At 56.1% G+C, this 22,932-nt stretch overlaps 14 protein-coding genes across 14 annotated transcripts; 7 read left to right on the forward strand and 7 right to left on the reverse strand.

Annotated features, from left to right (window-relative positions):
* Nucleotides 1-151: 151 nt before the first annotated feature.
* On the forward strand, nt 152-1,279 carry PHSY_000321 (transaldolase; the record flags this gene model as incomplete). Its single annotated transcript, XM_012330962.1, has 1 exon — nt 152-1,279. One exon carries the CDS (start codon nt 152-154, stop codon nt 1,277-1,279), a length of 1,128 nt encoding a protein of 375 aa, XP_012186352.1.
* A 470-nt stretch (nt 1,280-1,749) lies between these two features.
* On the reverse strand, nt 1,750-2,619 carry PHSY_000322 (hypothetical protein; the record flags this gene model as incomplete). Its single annotated transcript, XM_012330963.1, has 1 exon — nt 1,750-2,619. The coding sequence occupies one exon, from the start codon at nt 2,617-2,619 to the stop codon at nt 1,750-1,752; it is 870 nt and encodes a 289-aa protein (XP_012186353.1).
* Nucleotides 2,620-3,096: 477 nt separating this feature from the next.
* PHSY_000323 (hypothetical protein) lies at nt 3,097-5,031 on the reverse strand (the record flags this gene model as incomplete). The annotated part of the gene is made up of 1 exon (XM_012330964.1): nt 3,097-5,031. One exon carries the CDS (start codon nt 5,029-5,031, stop codon nt 3,097-3,099), a length of 1,935 nt encoding a protein of 644 aa, XP_012186354.1.
* Nucleotides 5,032-5,506: 475 nt separating this feature from the next.
* On the reverse strand, nt 5,507-9,777 carry PHSY_000324 (hypothetical protein; the record flags this gene model as incomplete). The annotated part of the gene is made up of 2 exons (XM_012330965.1): nt 5,507-5,694; nt 8,382-9,777. The coding sequence occupies 2 exons, from the start codon at nt 9,775-9,777 to the stop codon at nt 5,507-5,509; spliced, it is 1,584 nt and encodes a 527-aa protein (XP_012186355.1).
* Nucleotides 9,778-10,961: 1,184 nt separating this feature from the next.
* PHSY_000325 (ATP synthase d subunit) lies at nt 10,962-11,282 on the forward strand (the record flags this gene model as incomplete). The annotated part of the gene is made up of 1 exon (XM_012330966.1): nt 10,962-11,282. One exon carries the CDS (start codon nt 10,962-10,964, stop codon nt 11,280-11,282), a length of 321 nt encoding a protein of 106 aa, XP_012186356.1.
* Nucleotides 11,283-11,321: 39 nt separating this feature from the next.
* On the reverse strand, nt 11,322-11,564 carry PHSY_000326 (retrograde transporter; the record flags this gene model as incomplete). Its single annotated transcript, XM_012330967.1, has 1 exon — nt 11,322-11,564. One exon carries the CDS (start codon nt 11,562-11,564, stop codon nt 11,322-11,324), a length of 243 nt encoding a protein of 80 aa, XP_012186357.1.
* A 412-nt stretch (nt 11,565-11,976) lies between these two features.
* Nucleotides 11,977-13,778, forward strand: PHSY_000327 (hypothetical protein; the record flags this gene model as incomplete). The annotated part of the gene is made up of 2 exons (XM_012330968.1): nt 11,977-12,331; nt 13,312-13,778. 2 exons carry the CDS (start codon nt 11,977-11,979, stop codon nt 13,776-13,778), a joined length of 822 nt encoding a protein of 273 aa, XP_012186358.1.
* A 450-nt stretch (nt 13,779-14,228) lies between these two features.
* PHSY_000328 (hypothetical protein) lies at nt 14,229-14,477 on the reverse strand (the record flags this gene model as incomplete). Its single annotated transcript, XM_012330969.1, has 1 exon — nt 14,229-14,477. One exon carries the CDS (start codon nt 14,475-14,477, stop codon nt 14,229-14,231), a length of 249 nt encoding a protein of 82 aa, XP_012186359.1.
* A 354-nt stretch (nt 14,478-14,831) lies between these two features.
* Nucleotides 14,832-15,228, forward strand: PHSY_000329 (40S ribosomal protein S25; the record flags this gene model as incomplete). Its single annotated transcript, XM_012330970.1, has 2 exons — nt 14,832-14,918; nt 15,010-15,228. The coding sequence occupies 2 exons, from the start codon at nt 14,832-14,834 to the stop codon at nt 15,226-15,228; spliced, it is 306 nt and encodes a 101-aa protein (XP_012186360.1).
* A 305-nt stretch (nt 15,229-15,533) lies between these two features.
* Nucleotides 15,534-16,216, reverse strand: PHSY_000330 (hypothetical protein; the record flags this gene model as incomplete). Its single annotated transcript, XM_012330971.1, has 2 exons — nt 15,534-15,703; nt 15,799-16,216. 2 exons carry the CDS (start codon nt 16,214-16,216, stop codon nt 15,534-15,536), a joined length of 588 nt encoding a protein of 195 aa, XP_012186361.1.
* A 237-nt stretch (nt 16,217-16,453) lies between these two features.
* On the forward strand, nt 16,454-17,734 carry PHSY_000331 (hypothetical protein; the record flags this gene model as incomplete). The annotated part of the gene is made up of 1 exon (XM_012330972.1): nt 16,454-17,734. One exon carries the CDS (start codon nt 16,454-16,456, stop codon nt 17,732-17,734), a length of 1,281 nt encoding a protein of 426 aa, XP_012186362.1.
* Nucleotides 17,735-18,111: 377 nt separating this feature from the next.
* Nucleotides 18,112-18,876, reverse strand: PHSY_000332 (hypothetical protein; the record flags this gene model as incomplete). Its single annotated transcript, XM_012330973.1, has 1 exon — nt 18,112-18,876. One exon carries the CDS (start codon nt 18,874-18,876, stop codon nt 18,112-18,114), a length of 765 nt encoding a protein of 254 aa, XP_012186363.1.
* A 228-nt stretch (nt 18,877-19,104) lies between these two features.
* On the forward strand, nt 19,105-20,386 carry PHSY_000333 (hypothetical protein; the record flags this gene model as incomplete). The annotated part of the gene is made up of 3 exons (XM_012330974.1): nt 19,105-19,333; nt 19,833-19,980; nt 20,188-20,386. The coding sequence occupies 3 exons, from the start codon at nt 19,105-19,107 to the stop codon at nt 20,384-20,386; spliced, it is 576 nt and encodes a 191-aa protein (XP_012186364.1).
* Nucleotides 20,387-20,852: 466 nt separating this feature from the next.
* Nucleotides 20,853-22,676, forward strand: PHSY_000334 (hypothetical protein; the record flags this gene model as incomplete). The annotated part of the gene is made up of 2 exons (XM_012330975.1): nt 20,853-20,952; nt 21,037-22,676. 2 exons carry the CDS (start codon nt 20,853-20,855, stop codon nt 22,674-22,676), a joined length of 1,740 nt encoding a protein of 579 aa, XP_012186365.1.
* Between the last annotated feature and the right edge of the window lie 256 nt (nt 22,677-22,932).

The following is a 22,932-nucleotide window of genomic DNA, read 5'->3' on the forward strand; positions in this document are numbered from 1 at the left end:
CGGCAGCCGTGTAATCTACCTCGGGAGAGACCCTTGCTGGCAAGCCGAGCGTGCTTTCTCCCCCCCCCCACGCGCTGCCCTCCAGATAAATATCTTCCACCCTCCAAAGATCTTCCATCGCTGAACTCCATCTTTCGCGCTGTAGCCAAAAATGACCGCCTCCACCGTACCCATCATCGTCAACGCGGCGTCTCAACTCGAGATCGACGTCGACACGCTCGACGTCCCCCTCACGCAGCAGCTGGCGTCGCTCGGTGTGCAGCCCAACGACATGACGTCGAACCAGTTCATCGTGGCGGATGCGCTGGCTGTGCCTGCCAACCAGGTGTTGCTCGAGGACGTCATCCGTGCGTCTCCCGGTGCGGATTGGTTGACGATCCTCGACCGTATTTCCGTCAAACTCTGCGCCTTGAATCTGCCGAACATTGCCGGTCGTGCACTGCTCCAGGCGAGCCCGAGCTGCGCACACGATGCGGAGGGGATCGTGAAGCACGCGCTCAAGTACGATGCCGAGTTTGCCGCGCAGGGGATCGGAAAGGACAGGTACTGCATCAAGATCCTCACCACGCCCGCGGGGATGATCGCTGCGAAGACGCTCGAGTCGCAGCACGGGATCCGAACGCTCGGAACGGGACTTTTCTCGGTACCTCAGGCGCTTGCCGCTGCGCAGGCAGGTTGTCTGTATATCTCGCCGTACTACAACGAGATCCTGGCGCATTTCACCCCTCCCGAAGAACGTCTCGTCTACTCGGACCCCGTTACCCAACACCCCATGTCACCCCGTATGGCTCACATCTACCAGGCCTACCGCGATCTCTCCTCCACCGGCAAGCCCGCACCCGTCATCAAGGCTGCTTCGTTTATCGCGCTCAACGAGGTCCTAGCTATGCCCGCGCTCGGTGCTCAACAGACCACCATCCTCGCTCCCACCCTCACCGAGATGATCTCTACTCCTACCCTCGCCCAAGAAGGCAAACTCTACCGCCCCAGCAAAACCTACTCCCTCCCTCTTCCTGAGGCTACGCTGCCGCTGCTCAAGATCGACCCTTTGCGCGCCGATGGTCTGCCGCAGAAATTCGCGCTGGACGTAGACTACCTCAAGAACGGTGCGGAGGAGCTCGGTAAGGCGATCAAGCAAGACCCGGAGACGGAGCGAAGGATCGGCGATGCAGTCGAGGTGTTTGTCAAGGCAGAGTTGCAGGCCAAGGCGTTGATCGATGCGGCGATCGCAAAAGTGGCCGCCGTGCAGAGTGTACAGGCTACCCCGGTGGCTGCGTAGAGATGCGGATGCAAGCAAATAGAAAGCGCTCTGTCACATGCATTTTGTTGGTAGAGAGTGTGAAGGGTGTGTGGTGTTTGCGCGTGTGCTCCCTCTGTGTGTGTGTGTGTGTGGGTTTGTGCCCACCGTCGTGCGTCGTCAAAGAGATGCTCTCAACGTAGCCGCAGAGCAGAGCGCATCAGCATGCACCAACCAGCAAGCCCTCTTACGCCAATGCCTTCATCGATACGCTTGTGGACCACGAAAGCGAGAGAGCTTCTGACAGAACAGCGAGGGGAGTTTGTATGTATGCCAAAAAAGAAGATGTATGCGCAATGGGCTGAGACCGGGATTACAAAGGTAGGTGATCTATCGAGATGGCCATATTCTGGAGAGGGCTGATGCGAGGGGTTTACCGGAAGAACGAGAGCAAAGCGGATTTCCTCCTCGTCGTTGATGGTTTCATCGGAAGTGCGGGGGAGCGCCGCGCTCTACATCGTCTTTGCCCCACTCCCGTACCCCACACCCGCATTCCTCCTCAGCACCTCCCTAACATCCATCAGCACTTTTCCCAGCACGTTCCTTCCCCTCTCTCCCTCACCCGTGCCCCAGAAGACGTCCGTAGGGCTGACGTTGGAGATCTCTGCATCGGCCGTTTCCAACAGCGCGTCCCTCAACCTGGGCCACTGGGAGAACTTGGCGAGCACCACATCGTGCATGACCTTGACATTGAGTCCCTCGGAAAACCACCCTGCTGGGTAGAGGGAGGTGTGGGATCGAGCGATGCGCATCGCATCCAGCGGAGTCTTTGCACGACGAACTTTCGAAGCGATCTCGGGATTCGACGGGAATTTGAGCGATTGGAAGAGGTGTTCAGCGGTTGTATAACGGACGGAGTTGTAGACGACCGGATAGGAGGGGGAGGAGTTGGAGAGGGGGAAGTTGGGGTGATCCTGACGGAAGAAGGGGATTCGACCCAGTGCGTCGGTCGTGAATGCCAATTCCGATGACTTAGGTGGTGTAGATGATGGTTTGGGTGCAGGTGTCAGCGGTGCAGGGTTGGCGAACGCTGTACCGAGACCGGCTTCTCGTTCCACACCCTTCCCTTCCCTCTTCACCTCGGGAGAGGAAGCAACCAAGCTCGTCAAGGGAGCACCCGTCTCGACTCCATCAACATTCCGCACACCCGTCACCGCTTCTCCGTCAGGAGAATCCACTCCAGCAGGTTTCACTGCATCGTGCGCCTGCGACCGAGCGCTCTTCTTCCAGGTATTCGGTTTGAACAAAGACCGCCGTTTCGTCGACGTCGACCCCGACTCGTGCGCTCCACCCGGTGCGGCAGATATCGCTGCTGTTGACATGGCCGTTCGGGTCGCAAAAGTGTTGGCCTCGCTGATTTGTGATCCGAGGCTTTTTGGCTCGTGTGAGTGTCGAAGAGACGATGTTGGTAGTTGACGAAAAGGGTCAACAACAGCACATCAACTTCATCTTCTCGCCTTTTGGAACCTGCGCGGATAACTTCGTAATTCGGCTTTTCGCCCGAGCACGCAATCGGTGCATATTCTCAGTGTGATTCATCTTTCCCTCCGAAATTCGCCCTCCACTTTTGCTCGTCATTGCGATTTGCGCGATGCATACCCGCAATCACACACACACACACATCCGCTCTTGCTCCTCCCCGCGGGCCGACTCCCTTGTCCACTCGAGGCTCCCATCTCACATCCCGCACATCCTACAAAGTAACAATACAGAACCATCATATTCTTGTACAATCTCGAAAAATAGAACCACAACGACGACGAGAGTTCAGGTATATTCAACCATCGGGTCCACGTGCATCACACCTTGATGGCACCACCAGCTGCGCCCGCACCCTTGCCAGCATCAGCACTGGCGCTGCTCCACTCGCGTTCGTGCTTGACTCCGTTCATCCCCTGCTCGCCCGCACCCGCTAGAACATCCCCCTCGGAACGCGGTCTTCCCCCCGGTCCTCCCTGCTGCTGCCTCGGATCAAACCCTGGTGCTCCTCCACCCCTCGCATATCCACCGCCGGGACCCGGATGCATGTACGCAGGATGCGGCATCCCCATCCCGCCCGGTCCCATGCCATGATGCCCCTCCACGCCCGCCATGGGCAACCCCATCGGGCCCGGCCCCATCGGCATACCCACGCCCGGCACCACCGCTCCGCCCGTAGCCTGCACCAACTGGCTCTTCAAAAACATGTTCTCGTTCCTCAACGCGCCCACCGTGTTCTGCAGGTTCTCATTGTCGTTCTGCAGATACTCCACCTTGGCCTGCAACGAAGCCAACCAGGCCTTCTTGCGTTGTCGACACTTGAGCGCCGCCTGTCGATTCCTCTCCAAAAAGTTCTTGCGCTTCTCGTCCATGTTGCCTCCCTTTCCGTCCTCGTCGTCGCTGTCCCACTGTTGGTCGTCGTCGTCGCCGTTGTCCGACTTGAGCGATCCGCCGCCGTTTTTGGACGCCGCAGGTGCTCCTTTGCTTGGCCCAGTCGCCGCATCCGCCGTCGCAGCAGCAGCAGCAGCAGCAGCCGCCTTCTTGCCGCCTTTCGCCGTCTTGGCAGCTTTGGCAGGTGGAGGAGCGTTCATCGAACCAGAAGCGGCAGCAGTGGAAATGCTGTCGTCGGTCGAGCTGGATTTCTTGCGCTTGTTGGCGCCCGGTTTTTCGTCTTTGGCGTTCTTGGCGTTGGCGCCCTTCTTGGGCTGCGATTTCGATTCGTACAGCGACGTCGACGAGGCGCCGGCGCCGGCGCCATCGCGCTTGGCCATCTCCTGATGCGCTCTACTCAACAAGAACAGACCCGAGGCGGCGTTCTGCTGGTCGCCGTTGGCACCACCCTCCAAGGGCTTCTGCATCATCTGCGGACTGATGCTCTGCGACACGCTCCTGTCCGAATCGCCCGCCTTGACCTCGGCTTTGAGCTTGGATCCGGCGAGCTTGGCATCGGCACGCTCGTTGGGGAACGAACGGCTGAAGGCGAGGTCGAACGCGTTCTGCGCGTCGGTGGGTTTGCCGGCAAAGTTCTGCGGCTGCGTCGAGAGCGCCGAACCGCCCGCTGCGGAAGGATCCATGGAGCCGCCGTTGGTGGCAGCTGCTGCAGCATTGGTCAGGGCCGAGAGCGTGTTGGGCGTGATGGTGGCTGCCGACGTGGAAGCGCCCGAGGTGCTGCTGACCATGACGGCGAGGAAGGCGGCGGTGTTGGGCGAAGGTGGCGGGAACGACATGCCACCGCCGAGCGGCGTGAGACCCGTCTTGAAGTTGGAAAGGTCCGGAGTGAAGCCGGTGCGGAACGAGTTGGGATCAAAATGAGAGCTCTGAGGACCAGCGAGCATGGCGGGCGAGAGAGGACCGGATCGCAACGAGCTGGTGAGACCGGCGGACCAAGGATACGGGTTGTTCTCGCCGGCTGGCGAAGTGATGGAGGCTACGGGTGGCAAGAGCGGTTTGGGAGTCGAGCCGGTGGTCTCCTGAGGCGAGGTCTGGTTCTTGTTGTTGGAAAAGGTGCGATCGCGATAAGCGGCGCCTGGACGCGTGGAGAGAGGTGGCGTGCTGACGTTGGTGGATTTGGCGTCAGTTTTGAGGTCGGAGCGACGTTCGACGGACTCGGACGAGTTGGGTCCGGAGCTGAACGACTTTTCGAACGGGTTGGGTTCGAGGTGGTGCTTTGCTGCGCGGGCAGGCGAGCTTCTGCGCAGAGGCTTTGCCGGTGGCCTTGTGGCTGTGGCTGGACGAGGCGATTGCACGGCGATCATGTCGCGGCGGGTGAAGAATGTCGAGATGGTGGTGGTGGTGGTGGTGGAAGAGAAAGGCAAAAGGATGGAGAGTAGAAGGAAAGCGGGGTCGAGGTTAGCGGGAATGGCTCATGCTTATCGGTGCACGCGGGAGTTCCGTGATCCGGAAGGACGGGAAGATCGTGCGATCGCGAGCTGCGACTAGCGTGGATGCCGAACAACCATCGGCTCTCCCGTCGGATCGAGATGGGCTGCGTTTCGCTTTGCTCGGCGTCGTTTCCTTCTCCGAGAGAGCGGTGTATGTGTCCGGGTGCTGGTTCGAGTACGTACCTGTTTCAGACATTGTAGAAGGAGGGTCCAGCCGAGGCGTCCAGATTGTGGGGTCGGGGGATGCTGTTGAGCCGGCGATGGCGTCGACGACGAGGTGTGCAGCTGATGTGGCTCGGGCGGTGTCAGAGAGACAGAAGCCAGGGAGCAAGCAAGGGTTCAATCGACTTCAGAAGCTCGGCAAGAGGAACTGAAGCGGACAAAGGCGGATGGGGAACGTGACAATGGTGGTAAGGTGGAAAGCGATGACGACGGTATGACGACGATAGCGACGAAGAGGAGGATGAATGTGGTAGATGGACGACAAGCGCGTGTTCCGAAATGGCGGGATGCAATCCGGACGGAAGAATGACGCGGCTGGCGAGAGAAGAAAGACCGGATTGTGTTTGTGTGGATGTCGAGGGCCACAACAGTTGAAGAGGTCGAGGGCGATGGACGAGTGCGACGGCAATCGACTCGATGTCGGTGGAAGCACGCCGGAAGCAAAAAATGCGCAGCAGCCGGCCAGATCACACTTGTCGGCAACGGAATCGGATTGTCAAATCGCCAGACAGGTGGCTTGCCGGTGTGTAGGAGCGGAAACGGGGTCCGACTCAGGGTTTGGTGGATGTGTTTGTATCTTCAATGGACGGACGGAGGGATGGAGGCATAGATAGATAGACTCTGGGATCGGATGGGACGAGATGGGATTGATTGACGTGGAAGAGAGCGAAAAGAGAGAGCGACTCAGAAACAAAGCGGCGATGGTGATGGAAACTCGCATGCTCAGGCAGAAATTCACTCAGCCGACCTTTCGACTCGCCTTGGGCCTTTTCCAGCCTGATCGGCTCGATGCGCGGCAAAAATTCTGTCTCTTTTTGTTCATTAATTGGAAGGATAAAATATGAATTCAAGCTCAAGACCGGAAGCCACATCGAGGACTATATTTTCGAGAGTCGGGTTCCGCCTTCACATCTCTTTCGCGAACCTTGCGTTGATCACTCTAATGACGAGCTCGGAGTTCGTTCCGACGCTGTAGTGGCAGTGAGAAGGGCAGCGACGATAGCGGAACCAGTCCGAAAGCGTACATACAGTCAAGAGGTTGTAACTTCTTTTGATTGCGATTCAACGCTGGTCCAGGACAGTGGAACTGGTGCGGTGTGGTGTAATTCTGCACCGGACTTTCTGCAGCTGCGTTTCTACGGTAGACTGTGCCACGAGACGGTTCAAAGCTGAAAATGCACACTGTACTGCTGTACCCCAAATCAAGTCGGCATGCATGGATTCGCTAGAGTCAATACATTTGTAAATTGTATTGAGCAAGCGGAATTGATTTGGGTGGTGCTAATTCCGGTATGGCTGCTTTCCTTCGGCGTCTTGCAAGCCAGCCGAGCTTGTGCGGCTGCAGCGCCGGTTGCTCAGGATGCTAAGTCGGCTGTGGTGGCCGTGGCTGTTGCCATTTACCTTGGCGTAGAGCCGTTGGCTGGCTGAGCATGGCTGCATAACCGAGATGAACGAGCAGAGCGACCTTGCACTCGCGGCAACTTGAAAGGTCACACAAGCTTTCGATTTTGCGAGTCGCCGTACCGATGTTGCAAGCACGCTATCGCTTCGGACCCGCTTCGTGAGAATCCACACGATCCGACATCCTCCAACACGAGTTGCGGACAAAGGAGACACGCGGCACGACAAAGTCTCACGCGAAAAGGGAGCTGTGCTCCACGGCGTTTGGTTTCGTGGCTGCTTGCTCGCGATCGTCGAGCCTGCCAACAATGGCGAGGACCCTAGGTTTTGACCCCGGGGCAAAGCTGTCCACCACCGCCGAAAGCCTCTCGCTTGCGGTGTGTTGTGCGCCATCTCAATCCCAAGAATCCGGCACCGGACTGTCCACGGAAAGCAGAGGAAAGTGCATGATAGCAACAAGGCATGTGGTTCAGGATCGCGACGGCGGTGGTAACAGTGCAACCGAATAATTTAAGCAGCGTTTTGGGCGCAAAATGTGATCATCGAGCGTCGCATTGGAAAGCGCTCTACGGGATGACGTACACAATGACGCAATTTCTGGCGGAGCAGAGGTAGAGCGACGACTGCATGGCGCGACACGATTCGCACCACGCGTTCATTCCGACACAATGTTTGAATTTCCAATGTAACATAGAACGTATCATTGAAAACGGTCTATTACAGCCCAGTCCAGACCTTGACAGTTGCAAGCCAGGGCGTCCCCAGACAAGGGTCTCACACAGGGTCCTCCTTGCTTGCGTCTCCCGACTCGGCGCCCTTGCTTGGCGTCACCAAGCATCTTCATCCCTCTCTCTCTCCGGCCAGTCCTCTGATCAGCATTTAGTGGTGCCAGCTGAGGTTGAGGGGCAGACACTGGGCAATGGCACCCGCTCATCATCGAATACATACTGTCAAAAGTGTTTGAGATCTGTTCATCATGTGTTGCTGCCACCTACCTACCGTGACCGAGATCAATGAATATCGTGTGGTCGAATGGGCGCTGTGCACTGTCGCACCTCACTGAGAAACACTTTCCGCTCGCAGCAAGAAGCAAAGCGCATCATCTGGGTCGGAACTGTCCGAACAAAAGATCTTCAAATACCATTCTCTCCCCCTCTGTGAAAAGACTTTTCTGCTCTTCTGATTCGCTCAACATCAGCCCAACGACTACCTATACAGACGCCAGCCATGCACTGTACATTGCCGCAGCCCTGATGTCGCGGCCACACGACCTGGACGAGTTCAGCTTCGGATCACGTCCGATGGCAATCGCACCTGCCTCGTCCCAGATCCTCTCTCTCACCACCGGCTCTTTTCCGCTCGTCAACCACCCCCTCACCACACATCTCGCCATCACAGTATAAAGTATAACAATGATATCGATTTCAAGAACCCAGAGCACCAAATTGAATTAGACAACCACCTCTACGCAGCAGCAAACGGATTGGGTGCGCTCCACGCCCCCTCGCCCGGCTTGGCAGTCGAATCCATCGGATGCGGGAAGTTGTCCCCCGCTCCACCTTGACCCGCCAGGCCAACATTGACACTCGGCGCACCCTCACCCGCCTGACCCACCGAATACTCGTCGCCATACCTCTCCTTTGCATGCCTCTCCAAGATCCCCGCCAGCGGACCCAACAACCTCGTAAACGCCCTCTCGCTCATCGTCACCACCCTCAACTTGGCCGCCGCTGCACCCGAAGCAGCCACCGTAGCCGCGCGCGGTGCATTGTTGAGCAACGCAAGCTCGCCAAAGTAGTCTCCCCTCGAGAGCTTGCCCACCACCTCCTCGTTGCCACCTTCCTTGGTCTTGCGTACCTCTGCATCGCCCTCGACAATGATGAAGAACTCGGATCCACGCTCGCCCTGAGAAATCACCGCCTCGCCGGGCGCATACTCTCGCAGCTCGAGACTGTCCGAGATCTTGGCACGCTCGGCAGCCGAGAGGCGCTCGAACAGCGGAACGTCCATGAGGAACTTTTCGTACAGCGCCCTTCGCCTCGAGTTGGTCTCCATGAGAATCGAACGGAAGGTGATTCGGTCCAGAGCCCACAGCGTACACGCCGAGGTCGAAAGCACAGTGGCAGCGCGAGGCTGGGCGTACAGCAGCGCCAGCTCACCAAACGACGAGCCAGGGCCGTACGAGACCTTCTTGTCGCCGAGGGCGGAGCCGGCTGTGGATGTGGACGAGGCTGGCTCGGGAGTGCCGTTGCGCGGTGAAGCACGGACGTAGACGTCCAGCGTTCCGGATTCGACCACGTAGAAGTAGTCTCCCTGAGCGCCCTGTTCGATGACGGTGACGTCGGCTTCGACCTTGACCTCCTTCATGGCGAGCAAGACGTCGCGGTACTGGTCCTGCTCGAGGTTGCGGAACAGCAGGTTGTTGCCGATCGAGCCGCGGATCCTCTGCATCTGCTCTTCCGATTTCGGAATGACGGTCTTGGGCAGGGGCGATCCGTCCGACTCGGCGTTGACTGCCGAAGGAGCCATGCTCTCTGCCGAGACCGAAGTGCGTCTGCCGAGATTGAAGGTGGGAGGGATGAGGGGCGCGTTCGAGATGGTGGTAGATCCCGAGGGAGGAAAGCTGGAGAACGGTGTCGCTGACGCGGGCGCGGCGTCGGGCGACTGAGCATCCATGGGCACAGGGAGGGAAGCAGCAGGCAGAGCTGCACCGCCACCAGCACCAGGGGCAAACGGGTCCGAGTTGAAGATTGAAGCACGCTGTGTAGGCGAAGCGAGTCCTGGAACAACGGGCGCTACGACATCTCCAGGACCCAGAGAGGTGGAGGAAAACGAGGTGGTGGAGAAAGGTGTCGAGGCGAGGTAAGCTCGACGCTGCTCCTCGAGCTTTGCATTGAACCAGTTTGCGCAAAACTGGAGGGGGTCGCTTGGACGTGCTCTTGCGACATCACGATTGAGATCGTTGAGCAGCGCGGTGTAATTGGCCGGGAGCGACATGGTTGCAACCGGACTTTCAAGATGAGACAGGTCTGTACCGCTGTGGTGTGAACGGAGATGTTACGATACACGATGTCACCGATCGTATGTGGTCAAGGAGAATGCTTGCGTGTGCAGCAAAGACCTGAAGTGACTGTGCGGCAGTGGAAAGACGTTTGTATGCTAGTGTCTGTGCAAGAGTGCGAGATGATGGTGAGAAGAGAAGAAAGAGGAGGTAGTGCAGAGGAATGGACGGGAAGGAAAAGGAAAGCTCTAACCACGACAATGGAGTGACAGCAGCTACAGCAGCAGGCCAGCACAGACGGACGGAATCTGCTGCCAAAAATGGAGCGTTGGCGCGTGCACCTGCCAATTGTTCACTCTAAACCCTTGTCAGAACTGGAAAAGCGCTGTCAGTCGCCGTCAAGGGGGAATTCCAGGTGGAAAACAGGTCGACGGATGCAGCGTGGCTTTTTCGAAAAAACATGGCTTGAAGCGAGCAGTCAAAATCTGGAACAACGGCGTTTGCGTGGTTGACTGACCAGCCAGGCTGTCACTCTTGGTCCGCTCTGGCAGTCTTATGGACAGTCTCACGCCGAGCAAGAGTGCGTGATCCTCGTGATGAGCTTTGTGCTTTCTTCAAGTTTCATCGATCGGCAAGCTACCGACATCACATTGACGGCATCGACTGGAAGAGACAGGATGAATGCCAGATGAGGAGCGGCAAGTTGGCAAACAGACATGGACAATGAATGGCCTCTAGAGATTGCAACGCCGGCGAGCCCGACAAGCGACGACGACGACGACCCTGAAGGACTCTCTCTTTCTCCTGTCGGCTCATCCGCATTTGGTCTTGTTGGCTGGAACCGCCATTCCGCTCCCTTTGCGCACAGACAATTCTCGTCCTCGGCGCGTCTATCTTTTTTCGTGCGAAATTTCAAACAGGAATGTAGTCTAACATTCTGGTGCGTTTCAGAAAAGGTGATCGTCTTCGGAAGCGATAGGGAAACGGCGGTGTGTGAGCGTTTCGCAAATGGCGGCACTAGACGGGTCTCGTCGCCAATCCTTCTTTCTCAGATTGGAATTGTTTGTTTCGTCGTCGTCGTCGTCGTCGTCGTCGCCATCTCCACACAACAATACTACTCACCACCACCTTACCTCCCTCATCTCGTTCGCTCTCGCTTCCTCCTCACCAACACATCACAATGGCTGCTCGTGCTGCTGCAGTGGATCTCGCCAAGATCTCCAACTTGGGTCTTGGCAAGAACACTCTCGCTCAGATCTCGGCTTTCCGCAAGCGCGCCGACGACGCAAAGCGTCAACTCGCACAGCTCAAGCAGCAGAACACCGACGTCGACTTTGCCCACTACAACAAGGTGCTCCGTAACAAGGATGTTGTCAGCCAGGCGCAGAAGATCCTCTCCGAGTTCAAGCCTGTCACCTACGACGTTCAGGCTCAGCTCAAGGCTATCGATGCCTTCGAGTCCAAAGCTGTTAGTATCCGCCCTTTTTCTTCGACAGCATAGCACTGTTCCATACGCCTGGTCATTGGCGCTGTATCTTGATCATTTCGACTCCTGCAAATCACCGAATCGCCTACCATCGCATCGCATCGCACCGCAACGCATCATGGCTCCTTTCCCACCAATCTCATCGCAGCCTCTTCTGTTTCGGCACCGGTAGAACTCGACGACCCTCACGACATGATCGATCTGCTCACGCCGCCATCCGATTATGGACTCCACGACATCCATCTGTGCTCGAGAAGCAGTCCGCCCGAATCTGCGCACGGCCCTTCCGACCATCATGCTTGAGCTAGACCTGCTGGCTTTGATGCACAACGTGTTCCAATCCGACAACCCGTACGCGACTTGGCATGCTTTGCGGTGAATGATCAATGCATGTATGTGCTGTCGTTCAGACGTACGACGTGCCGCATCTGCCACCTCGCCAGCATAGCCGCCGTATGAGCCACCGCCGCTCTGCTACTTCATGGTCAAAGCGTCACGCTTCCTGTTGGTCCGCGATCGGAACTGATCCGACTCGTCACTCGTTCATATCAGCAGTTCCGACCAAGACCATACAGTAGCGACACGCCAGCGCATCCGTGGCGGTAGCTTCCTGACCATTCGAGGCATTCGAGTGACTGCGCATGCACACCTCTGTTACGACCGACTATCTTCAACAGCGAGAGAATGCGATGCGACGCCACACGGTGCAATGCGATGCGGCCCGACCCTACAATGTACTCGACTGACCGCCGCCAACAGTAGCGCCAGGTGTATTGGGACGATGCACTCATGTTCCTGCTTTCAAAATACTGACATTCCCTCACTCGCCTCTTTTGCTCCAATCGCACACGCACAGGTCGAGCAAGCTCAGGCCACCTCGTCCAAGATCGAGGCCGAGCTCAAGGACCTCAAGGCTACTCTGAAGAACATCGAGGACGCTCGTCCCTTTGACCAGCTTACCGTCGATGACGTCGTCGCCGCTCGTCCCGAGATTGGCCGCACCGTCGACGAGATGGTCAAGAAGGGCAAGTGGACCACGCCAGGTTACGACGAGAAGTTCGGAAGTGAGTATTTTCAGCGAAAGCTGTTGCGGTGTTGACAGTTGATGTGGGATTCGCTTTGCTGACAACCATCCTTTGCCTTTTGCTTTTCGACATTGAACAGACCTTTCCGCTATCTAAGGGTAGAACCCGCAAGCATCGTCGCGTTCAGGAGCTCGCGTCGATCTTGTACAGAAGATGTTCATTCGCAATCATATTTGAAAAATCGAATTGGAGCGGCAAGACGATTGCCGGTCTGTGTTGTAAGCGAGGGTGCTCGGACAATTGGATGCCCTGAGGCTGTTGTCGTCGAGGACAGGACGTTCCACGACAGACTGGATTTGGCACGGTGAACGTCTTCAGATCGAGTCAGTCGATACGGAGACAAAGAAAGCCTCGACGCTGTGCGGGGCAGAATTGTTGTCTAGCAGTACCGTGTTCACGAAGCAGGAGGCGGACGCATGACGTGTTCGTCGTTCAAACGTGTCAAACTGGCCATGTGAGACAGGGTGGACAGCGAAGCATCACCGGCAACCTGTTGTCGAGCTGCTGAGAGAGACGCATTTCCCGACAAGAGCTGGGAGACTCGTGGCATCCATGATCCGCGCAACATGATCGACCTCCAGCTAGACAAGACACGGCGAGGCACGTTTCTGCAGGGAAGGTCTTGTCGCAAACGTCGAACGTCTCTGTATTGACTCTGTTCAAGGAGATGTTCGACCTTGACTTCGATTGGGCTCAACCCCCAAAGCTGCGTCTTTTTCAGTGACAGAGTATGCAAATCGCATCCTAATCGAGACGCCCTAATGCTGCACTTGAGACCGAGGTTCTGAACACATGATGTGCATGCTTCACAACAGAGCGCAAAGGATGCGATCCCAAATAGACGTCGCTTCCGGTCGACAAATGAACAGCAGAAGTGCGATGCTGTACTTCGTCAAGGCAAACAGACCCACGTCGATCATTCCATCAGAGCACGTCGAGCAGACCCTTGCAACCTGTAGAAATCTGTGTCCGGGGGTCTCGCTGTTCGGATCGGACCCTTGCGGAAACGAGTGTGTCAAGTAACGCCGTCCAGCAGATCGAGTCGAGGACGTCGGGAGCGCAATCTGTCGTGCGGCAGACCGAAGCTCTTCTGACCGAACTCGTGTCGAAAATCTGTATTGGACCGACTTGTATTGACCTTACTTCGGCCGTTGTTTTGCTCGAGTCACGTGCAAATTCGAACACTGGTCCAGAGCCGAACGTCGTGTTCCCGCTGGATTCTGTCTTGAGCCTGATTTCAATTTCGCAGAAATGGGGCGCGCTCAAGACTGATCTCAAGGACGAAGCAGGGCTACTGACTGGCCAACAAATGCGCGGTTGCAACACGGCAGTCCAGAGGCTCGCTCGCAGGCTGGACAGACTGTGCGTGAGGGAAAAGAACAGGCAGCACATCGCTTTCTCACGGCCCGCATTTGATCAAGTCTGACCACAGCTGCTCGGAAGTGACAGAGAGAGAGCAACGGTGAGTGCGTCCAGAGTTGACCCATCGAATTGGCGCTTCACACTCGCTCTTCTCTACCGTCATCCACCACATACGTCAAGGTAAGTTTCTCCTACACCTCTCAAACGCATTCGCAAGCGCATACGCACCAGCAGACGATACGATACGCAGCACAGTACAGCACAGCATGATCAGCACAACACGGCGCAGCAACCTTCGACAGGCGGAAAAGGAGGTATCTCTATCTTGAAATGCAAAGGCATTGCGGAAGCATTCTGGCGGCACAGTGGTACAGAATGGATGAGAGCGACATTGGATTTGGCCCGGTGCTTTCATCGATTTGATGAGAAGTTGCAACAATGCAAGGTGGACGGTTCAGCGGTCAAACTTTGCGAGCCAGGCCAACAAAGCACTTCTGATTGGCATGGACGGCCTTCAGAATCGACGGCTGTGGATACGGAAGAGGACCAACGCTAGCTTTGACATGACCGGTCGAGTCGGGTCTTGCAAGTCGGACGAAGGGATGCTGTGGTTGACGGCAAGTTGTTTTGCAGCTTGCGTCAGACGGCCAGTCATGGACGTGCTTTCGCCATATTTTCTCGTCTCGCTCCTCATCAGCACATGCATCGTCGACCCTTGGTACCATTCGCAGCAGCCCATGTAGAGGATCTTGTCGTTCGACATTGGCCTCGACAAATTATTTTGGCTTGTCCGATGATGGCTTGATTCCAACAACCTTCATCGTCGCTCCTCATTGCAACCCGTATGTCTCGATCAGCAGCCCTCGAAGCACCACCTGCCGGCCAGAGTTGCAGCTTCGCATCGACGATTCTTCCTCGATGGACACTCTCACAACCGTACCGCTCGCCGATCATCCTGACTCGATGCTTCTACTTCATGCTGCTGCTCATGCTGTCGCACCTGCCGCGTGTCGTGTCGGCCATTGCGTCGCTGCCTTGCTTGCGTCTCTGTTGATCACCCAATCTCGGACCGCTCACTCACCATCTCTCTTGATACCCCCATACTATGACGATTCAGATGCCGCCCAAGAAAGCCGCCATCGCCGCTGCTGCGTCAAAGTCCGCTAAGAAGAAGAAATGGTCCAAGGGCAAGGTTAAGGACAAGGTACGTTCCATCCATCCCTCCCCATCGCCATTCTTTTTACGAGATCGACTGACATAATTCTCGTCTTTTCCTCCGTAATTCTCCGCAACAGGCCCAGAACATGGTTGTTCTCGACCGTCCCACGTACGACCGAATCCTCAAGGAGGTGCCCACCTTCAAGATGATCTCGCAGTCGACGCTGATCGACCGTATGAAGATCAACGGCTCGCTCGCACGTGTTGCCATCCGCCACCTGGAGCGTGAGGGTCAGATCAAGCGCATCATCCACCACAACGGTCAGCTGGTCTACACTCGTGCTTCCGCCGAGTAAAGAGTTGCAGCTTTGCAGCATTGTATTCTTTTTCCTTCCCACACACACACACATATGCACATTGCGCAGACCGCGCACATAGTAGGACCGCTCAGTCGAGAGATCGACTGGCGTGCCCTGCAACCACAACCCAAAATTCTAAAACCGGCATTTCATCCGCAACTTTTGACTTGAGAGTGATTGCGTGACGGGCAAATGTCGTGTGCTATGAGACGAGGGTTGAGGACAGAGGAGAGTGGAGACGAGTGGAGATGTGTTCGATGTGTTGAGGAAGCTCAGGTTTGCGGTTGTCGGCAATGGGCCGATCAGACCCTGTGCTGCCACTCATTCAAAACGTGAACCACGCCTTTCAGCAGCGGTCGCTTCTTTCTCTCACACATGCACGCTCGCACGCTGATCGGATGTGCCGCATCTCTTGCTTTTCTATTTGCTCGAGTACTGTTCGGCATGGCTAGTCTTCGGCCATGGTTCTCAACTGAATCAAGATCGGCAAGCCCGTAAGAGGTTCGATTTGGTGTCAGTCTGATACTCGCTCTTTTTGCTCGTTTCTACTTGAGACGGCGGACGTACCTGCAAACCGTGGATATCCTTGATAACATCCTTCAACTGCTCGTTGACCATTCGATGCGCTTTGACTGTAGACAAACCCTTGAACTCTTTCGAACTCAGTTGGATTGCGTAGAAGCTTCCGCATCCGCCTATCGAAACCCCCAACACGAATGTCAGTTTCCACACTGCATCCACATGAAGAGTTCGACGCAAACTCACCGCTAACATCTTGGACTTTGAGGATAGAAGGGTTGAACTTGGACGTGAGGATCGAGCGGATCTTTTGTTCGCCCGCTGTGATCTCCTCCTGCTGCGATGCCGAGGGTGGTGATGCTTCGGCGTTGTTGACCGAGCGAGATGTGGAGAGCGGACGGAGAGCGAGGGGTGTGCGCCTCGCTGTTGCAGTTCGAAGTGCTGTGGATGTGATGCTGCGGAACATGGTGTCGTATCTTGCATTTAAGGTGGTCGTCGTCGTTAGGTTGGGATGGGATGGGTGACAAATCCGAATGGTCTGTCAGAGTTTGACAGGTGGAGAAGTGAGATCGCCGATCTGACCTGCAAAATGAATAAACGCTCTTTTGTTGAAAATGAAATTTAGACTTTCCGCACAGACAAAGTGACTCTACGCTGTCCTTCCTGACCTTCCTCCCCAACTCGTACACCATCTTTTGCAACCATGGCGGACGACCATACCGGATCAGCACAGTCTGGTCAACCACAGCAGCACGCCTCAGGATCCGCCTTTTTCGATTCGTTCTTTGCCTCTGCGTTGCAGCGTGCCAACATGTCTTCCGGTCAACTCCATGGTCTCCCTGACCAAGTCGGTTCGGCTGCGCACCCCGTTCCCACTTCCAGCAGCAACGACGTCTACGCACCGAAAGGAAACGGTCTGGATTGCGGTCGTGATCCTGGCGACGTACCTGCTGACCCCATAGAGTCGGTCGTCCAGCAAAAGACTGCATCCATCGGCAACTCTGCCGCCACCGCGCGACAGCAATCTGCGCTCGCAAACGGCGTTTCTTCGCTTAACCTAGGCTCTGCGAGTCCAGGTCAGCCCTCCAACTCGACCACGTCCTACGTCCAAGCCAGTTCTTCCCCCACATCCGCCCCGCATCATCACTCGAACGCTCGCGCAGCTGCCACCGCCCTGCTCTCGCGATCCAGTTCCGCGCAATTGGCCAACCACGGAACACCCTCCTCCCGAATCGCACCGGATCTCGACGTGCTCGCCACCACCCGTGGCGGTGGGCTCGGCACCCCTACGGGGGAGAGGACGTACATCGGCTCCTCCTGGTCCGCTTCCGGAACTCAAACACCCGTCATGGATCCCAACGGTCTCGGTTGGCCTGCAAAAGCCACACTCGATCGACTCAACCACACCCCCGCCCAGGCGGAAGCCAACCAAGCCCGCCTAGCCGACGCCATCTCCACGGTCCTGGAGTGCATTGGTGAGGATCCTTCGCGGTCTGGTCTCGCCAAGACACCGGAACGCTACGCCAAAGCGCTCCTCTGGATGACCCGTGGCTACGAAGTCCGCCTCTCGGATGTCATCGCCAACGCCATCTTTGACGAGGAACACGACGAGATGGTCATCGTCAAGGACATCGAGATCTTTTCGCTCTGCGAACACCACATGGTTCCCTTCACGGGGAAAATCCACATCGGCTACATTCCCAACCGTCTTGTGATTGGGTTGTCTAAACTGGCGAGGATAGCAGAGACCTTTGCGCGCAGGTTGCAGGTGCAGGAGAGGTTGACCAAGCAGGTGGCGTTGGCACTGGACGAGGCGTTGAGACCGCAAGGCGTAGCGGTGGTTGTCGAGTGCGAGCATCTGTGCATGGCCATGAGGGGGGTCCAGAAACCAGGGGCGACGACGGTGACCAGCTGCATGCTGGGCGTGTTCAGGGATCGACAAAAGACGAGGGAGGAGTTTTTGAGCTTGATCAACAAACGTTAACCGCAGATCCCCCTCCCACAACGCAAACAGCATTTTTTTTCTCTTTCAACAGTGTACTTTCCATTCCCCCACCCCCCCGTTCCGCAAGATCAGTTTATACCCCGGCTCCACCCGGATCCCCCCATTCTCCCATTCCATAGTTTTAAATGGCAAGCTTCGCAGTGTTATCAAGGTATGCAATTCGAAAAAAGGTTCTCGCAGAGATTCGGGCAAAGTTTTGTGCGGAGAATGTGGTGAAAAGCTGAATTGCTCTCAAACGAAAGTGTAGGGATGTTGATGTGTGTGAGGAACATTTCAGTCGACGGCTGCAAAGATGGATCGCAACCTTGTCCAACCCTTCAACGAATGTCACATCAACCAGGGCTGTGGGGCATTGCTCAAAACTCGAAACTCCTCCCCAAATCGTCCCTGATCAACTCCCTCATACCCTCGGGCATCAGTGGTTCCCCCTGGCCCCTCCTCTCGTCGACTAAATACCTGAACGGCATCTCGACACTCTCGCCCCTCCCGAACTTCAACTCTGGATGGTCGACCCAATGCATTTTCCCTTTTGCTGCATCTGCATCACCCCACTGTTTCTCCTGCTGCTGGGTATCGCTCAGGTCGAGTAGAAGCAGATCTTCGACGCAGCGTTTGGTGACGCCGAGGGCGGTGTCTGTGGTCATCTGGATGGAGCCTAGGTGACGGCTGGGGAAGCCGAGTTGGCGCAGCGAGGAAGTGCGATCGCGGGGAGGGTCGTCGCCCAGGATCCCGCCGAAGAGGAAGTACTCGAACGGCCCACCCGCCTCGACCGACTTGGTGCTGCTGGAAACCAACCCCGCATCGGTAATCGATACGGCGAAAGGCGATTTCGGATCGAGCAGACACACTTTCGCGTGCGGGACGTTTCGCTCCGCCATCAAGGTGGTGATGCTCGCCGTATGAAGTTGAAATTCCGCCCGAGGTTCGGAGGAGGTTGAGGAGAGGGATGTGCGGAGCGATTCGAGCGATGCATGGGAGAGCGAGGTGAAGTGGACGGTGGATCCAGGTCCAACGTGGTGGAGCATGTGACGGTATTCGAGCAGCGCCCAGTGCGGGAAGACGGAGGGCGCGGACGGATCGTCCTCCTCCATATGCTCGATCACGTACTGCGGTCGACTCATCGTTGGGGTGTAGTCAAGAGATGGTGTTTGAGGTTGCAAAGAAGAAAGTGTCAAACGAGAAAAGAGAAAAACAAAAAAAGGTCGTTTTATTCTTTTTATGCTCTGCAACTCCACAAGTCCGATTCCCGAACAACACCATCGCACACACATCAATTCCCAATCCACCTTGCGTCACTCGCTCTCTCCCTCTATCACCTTCCCTCCTCCTCCGCATTTCCACCACCAACAATGGAAGAAGGCGAACTCTCTTCATCGCAACACGATCCACTCTACAACGCGCTCCACCAACGACTCGTCGCGTCGGGGGAGTGGCAGCGTCTGCTCATCCTGCTTCGACGCATGCTCGACGAGTCCGGTTGGGAGACCGAGTTCGACAACTTTGCAACGGCCAAAGCAAAGACGCAGCCGGTGTTGAGCGTGCCTGCGTTGATCGACGTGCTTACTCCGCATGCTAAAGGTATGTTTCGCGGCTGGATTAAGAGAAGAGATGAAGAAAGTATCGCTGATGAGGTTCTTTTTTCGGGGTCAGATACGTTGCCACCACATGTAAAGGAGCATCTGTTGGGCAAGTTGAGGGATTTCTTGGATAGAAACCTCGAAGATGCTTGACATACAGCAGATGATGGACGTGGCAGATGCATCCGCGAAAGCAATCTCAGCCAAGAAACCGTCTCTCGACTTCGCCCTTCTACATCGCACTCACTCACGAACGAGGACCTCAAGCACAACCTCGCTCTCCCGAAGGGACAATCTGGAGTGATGACGTTCATGTCCGAATCGCAAAGCACAATACGGTGCAGATGAGCGTGTCCTACACCAGGGGAGAAGCGGCAAAACGAGGGTGGTGAATACAAGGTCAGGGTCAGATGGCGAGTCCAACAACGGTCGATGCGAAGAGGGCAAGAAAACTCACGTTGGAATACATGTCTTGCACCACGCTGTCTGTGTCTTCCCAGTGACATGCGAGGTCGGCTGTTGGCAGGATCGGAACAAAGCGTGTCAGTGTCGCGTAAATGTCGGATCCATCCGAAAGCAGTCGATCCTTACCTCTGCACACGTAGTCATGTCCACGCGCGTCGTCGAATGCAGCAGGAACTCAAGAACGTATCAGCAATCGAACCCATCATCTCCAGTCTGACCTGTGTGAAAAACGCACCTTCCACCCTGACCGATATTCTCGACGAGTTGAACTTGGACAATGTACTTGAAGCCTGCATATGTTTGAGCGGGTTGAGACGTGTGAGCTACACTGTACCGAATGCTTGTTTGGTTGAGGACGACTTTGCGCACCTTTCGGCTCGATTTCTGCAGCGATCAAGGAAGCAAAAAACACCAAAGGTCAGCATCACATCGCTCTACGGTCCTTGCGCTCTCTCGTCATGATGACCCACCCAACATCTTTGCCTTGACCACCTCGGCTATCGACCTGCTCAGCGTGCGGTTCTTGTCCTTGTCCGACTTGTCCCACGATGCATTCCGAAGCCGTGTCATCAGTGTGCTCGAGAGATAGGGTTGTAGCTGAGCTGCGTCAAATCTGTTTCAAGATCAAGCGCTTTGTTTCGATGTCAGCCTTTCTCCTCAGCCGTCGAGGAGGCACTACTTGCAGAGCGACTCACCTTGTGCGTGGCGGATTCAAGGATGATGGTGGTGCGATGGGAGAGGCTGCGCCACTGAGAACGGATGCGGATGAGGATGCCATGGCTGCCGATGATGGTGATGAGGAGGGTGATCTACAAAGTGTTGATCTTTTGCGACTTTTGTGTTGTTCTCCACGCGAACCGCGCATGCGTTACGCCGATCCGCCGTCATTGTGTGGGAATTGCGAATCAATCAATGATGGCTCAAATGAAGTTACATCGCTGTTAAGTTAAATCGACGAGGAACAAGCACGAGCCAATTTCATTTCCGACAAGCAACTCGCACACGCAACACACCCTTTCCTTCTTCTCATCATCTTCCCCCTCCCTAGACCAAACATGGTGCGACTCAACTTGGCGGTGGCCGCACTCGCAGCCACCACCATCTCCGCTTCAGCGTCCTCCTCCAACACTCCATTGAGAGGTGTTGCTCCAGCAGGTAAGTCGATCCCCTCTCTCTTCCGCGTCACTTGTCCCCCTGACCGCTAATGCACTTCTGTCTCTCCCTCGCTCGTATCACCAGATGCGGCAAAATATCAACCCTCAAAGAATCCACAAGGACAGTTGCGATGGAAGTGTCTCGACGGATCCAAGGAGCTTTCTTGGACAGCCGTCAATGACGACTACTGCGACTGTCCAGATGGTTCCGATGAGCCAGGCACCTCCGCCTGCCCCAACTCCACCTTTTACTGCCAAAATACGGGTCACATCCCATCCTACATCCGTTCCAGCCGCGTAGACGACGGCATCTGCGACCCTGAATGCTGCGACGGTTCCGACGAATCAGATGGCAAGATCCACTGCCCCAACACCTGCGAAAAGGTCGGCAAGCAGTATCGCAAAAAGATGACCGAGCTCGAAAACCTACGACGCGCAGGTGGCAAGATTCGCGACAAGTACATCGCAGATGCTCGCAAAGAGAAGGAATCCCTCGAAGCAGAGATCGCAAAGCTCGAGGTCGAAGTGCACGTCGCCACCGAGAACGAAGCAAGGCTCAAATCCGAGCTGACGCGTGCAGAGACCTCCGATAAGGCCGTCATCGATGCAAAGGTCAAGACGCCGCTCTACGCCAAATTGGTCGACAACCAGAACGCAATCAAGGCCTTGCAGGATAAGAACGCCGCTCTCAAGTCCGAGCTGCAGACTCTTACGCTTTTGCTCGACGATCTGGCTAAAGGGTACAACCCCAACTACCAAGATATGGCTGTCAAGGGTGCCGTCGTAGCCTACAAGGAGTGGCGCGGCATCGCTACTTCTACCGTCGATGATGGAGTCAAGCAAGAGGCCGCCGCTGAGGACAGCAACATCGATCAGCTCGCCGCCGAAAACACCAAGCTCAACCAGCTCTTGGACGAAGGCGACTGGCCATCCGACAAGCTCTCCACGCTGCTCAATGACGACCCGCTCGACATCATGGATCGCGGCCTGCAGGGTGCCACCCACGACAAGCGGGTGTTCGCCACCGAGTCCGACGGTGGACTGCTCTTCCGCATTCACGAATACCTTCCGGACGGTATTGTCCCTTACTTCGAAGCCATGGTCGACACCTTGCTCGATGTGCTCATCAAGTCCAACGTCATCACCGACGTCAAGCGCATGCGACCCAAATCCTCCTCGTCCACCGAAACCGAACCGGAAAACGTCGCCTCGGCACGTCGCGCCCACACCGACGCAGCCTCGCACCTCTCGCGCGTCTCGAATGACCTCTCGAACCGCAAACGTCGTCTCGACGAGTTCTCCACGCGCTACGGTCGATCTTCGGAATTCAAACCGCTGGAAAACAAGTGCTTTTCGAAAGACATGGGCGAATACACGTACGAGTACTGCTTCTTCGGTCGAGTCACTCAGATCCCCAACAACGGAGGTGCGCAGATCTCGCTCGGAACCTTCTCGAACTTCAACCCCACCGGTAGCTACAGCCAGGAGCAGGACGAGTTCTGGTTGAAACAGATCTACACCAGAGGTCAGAAGTGTTGGAACGGTCCAGAGAGGAGTGCACTGGTGGATCTCAAGTGTGGGGTTGAGAATAAAGTGGTGGATGTGTTTGAGGCGGAAAAGTGTATCTACTCGATACAGGTGGAGAGCCCGGCGGTGTGTTTCCCGCTACAGACGCAGCAGCAGCAGGCGGAGCCGGCTGCCCACCAGGCCAAGGATGAGCTGTGAAGTGGAGAAGGCACACACAGCCTTGGAATGCGAGGATCTAAGAGTCAACCAAAACGAAATTGCAGATCATCAACACACGTCTGGCAGGAAGAGCTTTCCAGCGCTGATCGTCGACAGAGTGAGAAGCCGATCTGCGAGAGAACAGACAAGTGTGAGGCATCGTGTTTGAACGACGGTCCGACGGTGTGGTTGCTCAAATGACAAAGATTATGCACGCCGAAGATATGCGAACGAGAGAAAAAAAGTGCGCTCTTCT

Source organism: Pseudozyma hubeiensis, assembly GCF_000403515.1.
Source record: "Pseudozyma hubeiensis SY62 DNA, scaffold: PHS5, whole genome shotgun sequence".
Classification (NCBI taxonomy): domain Eukaryota; kingdom Fungi; phylum Basidiomycota; class Ustilaginomycetes; order Ustilaginales; family Ustilaginaceae; genus Pseudozyma; species Pseudozyma hubeiensis.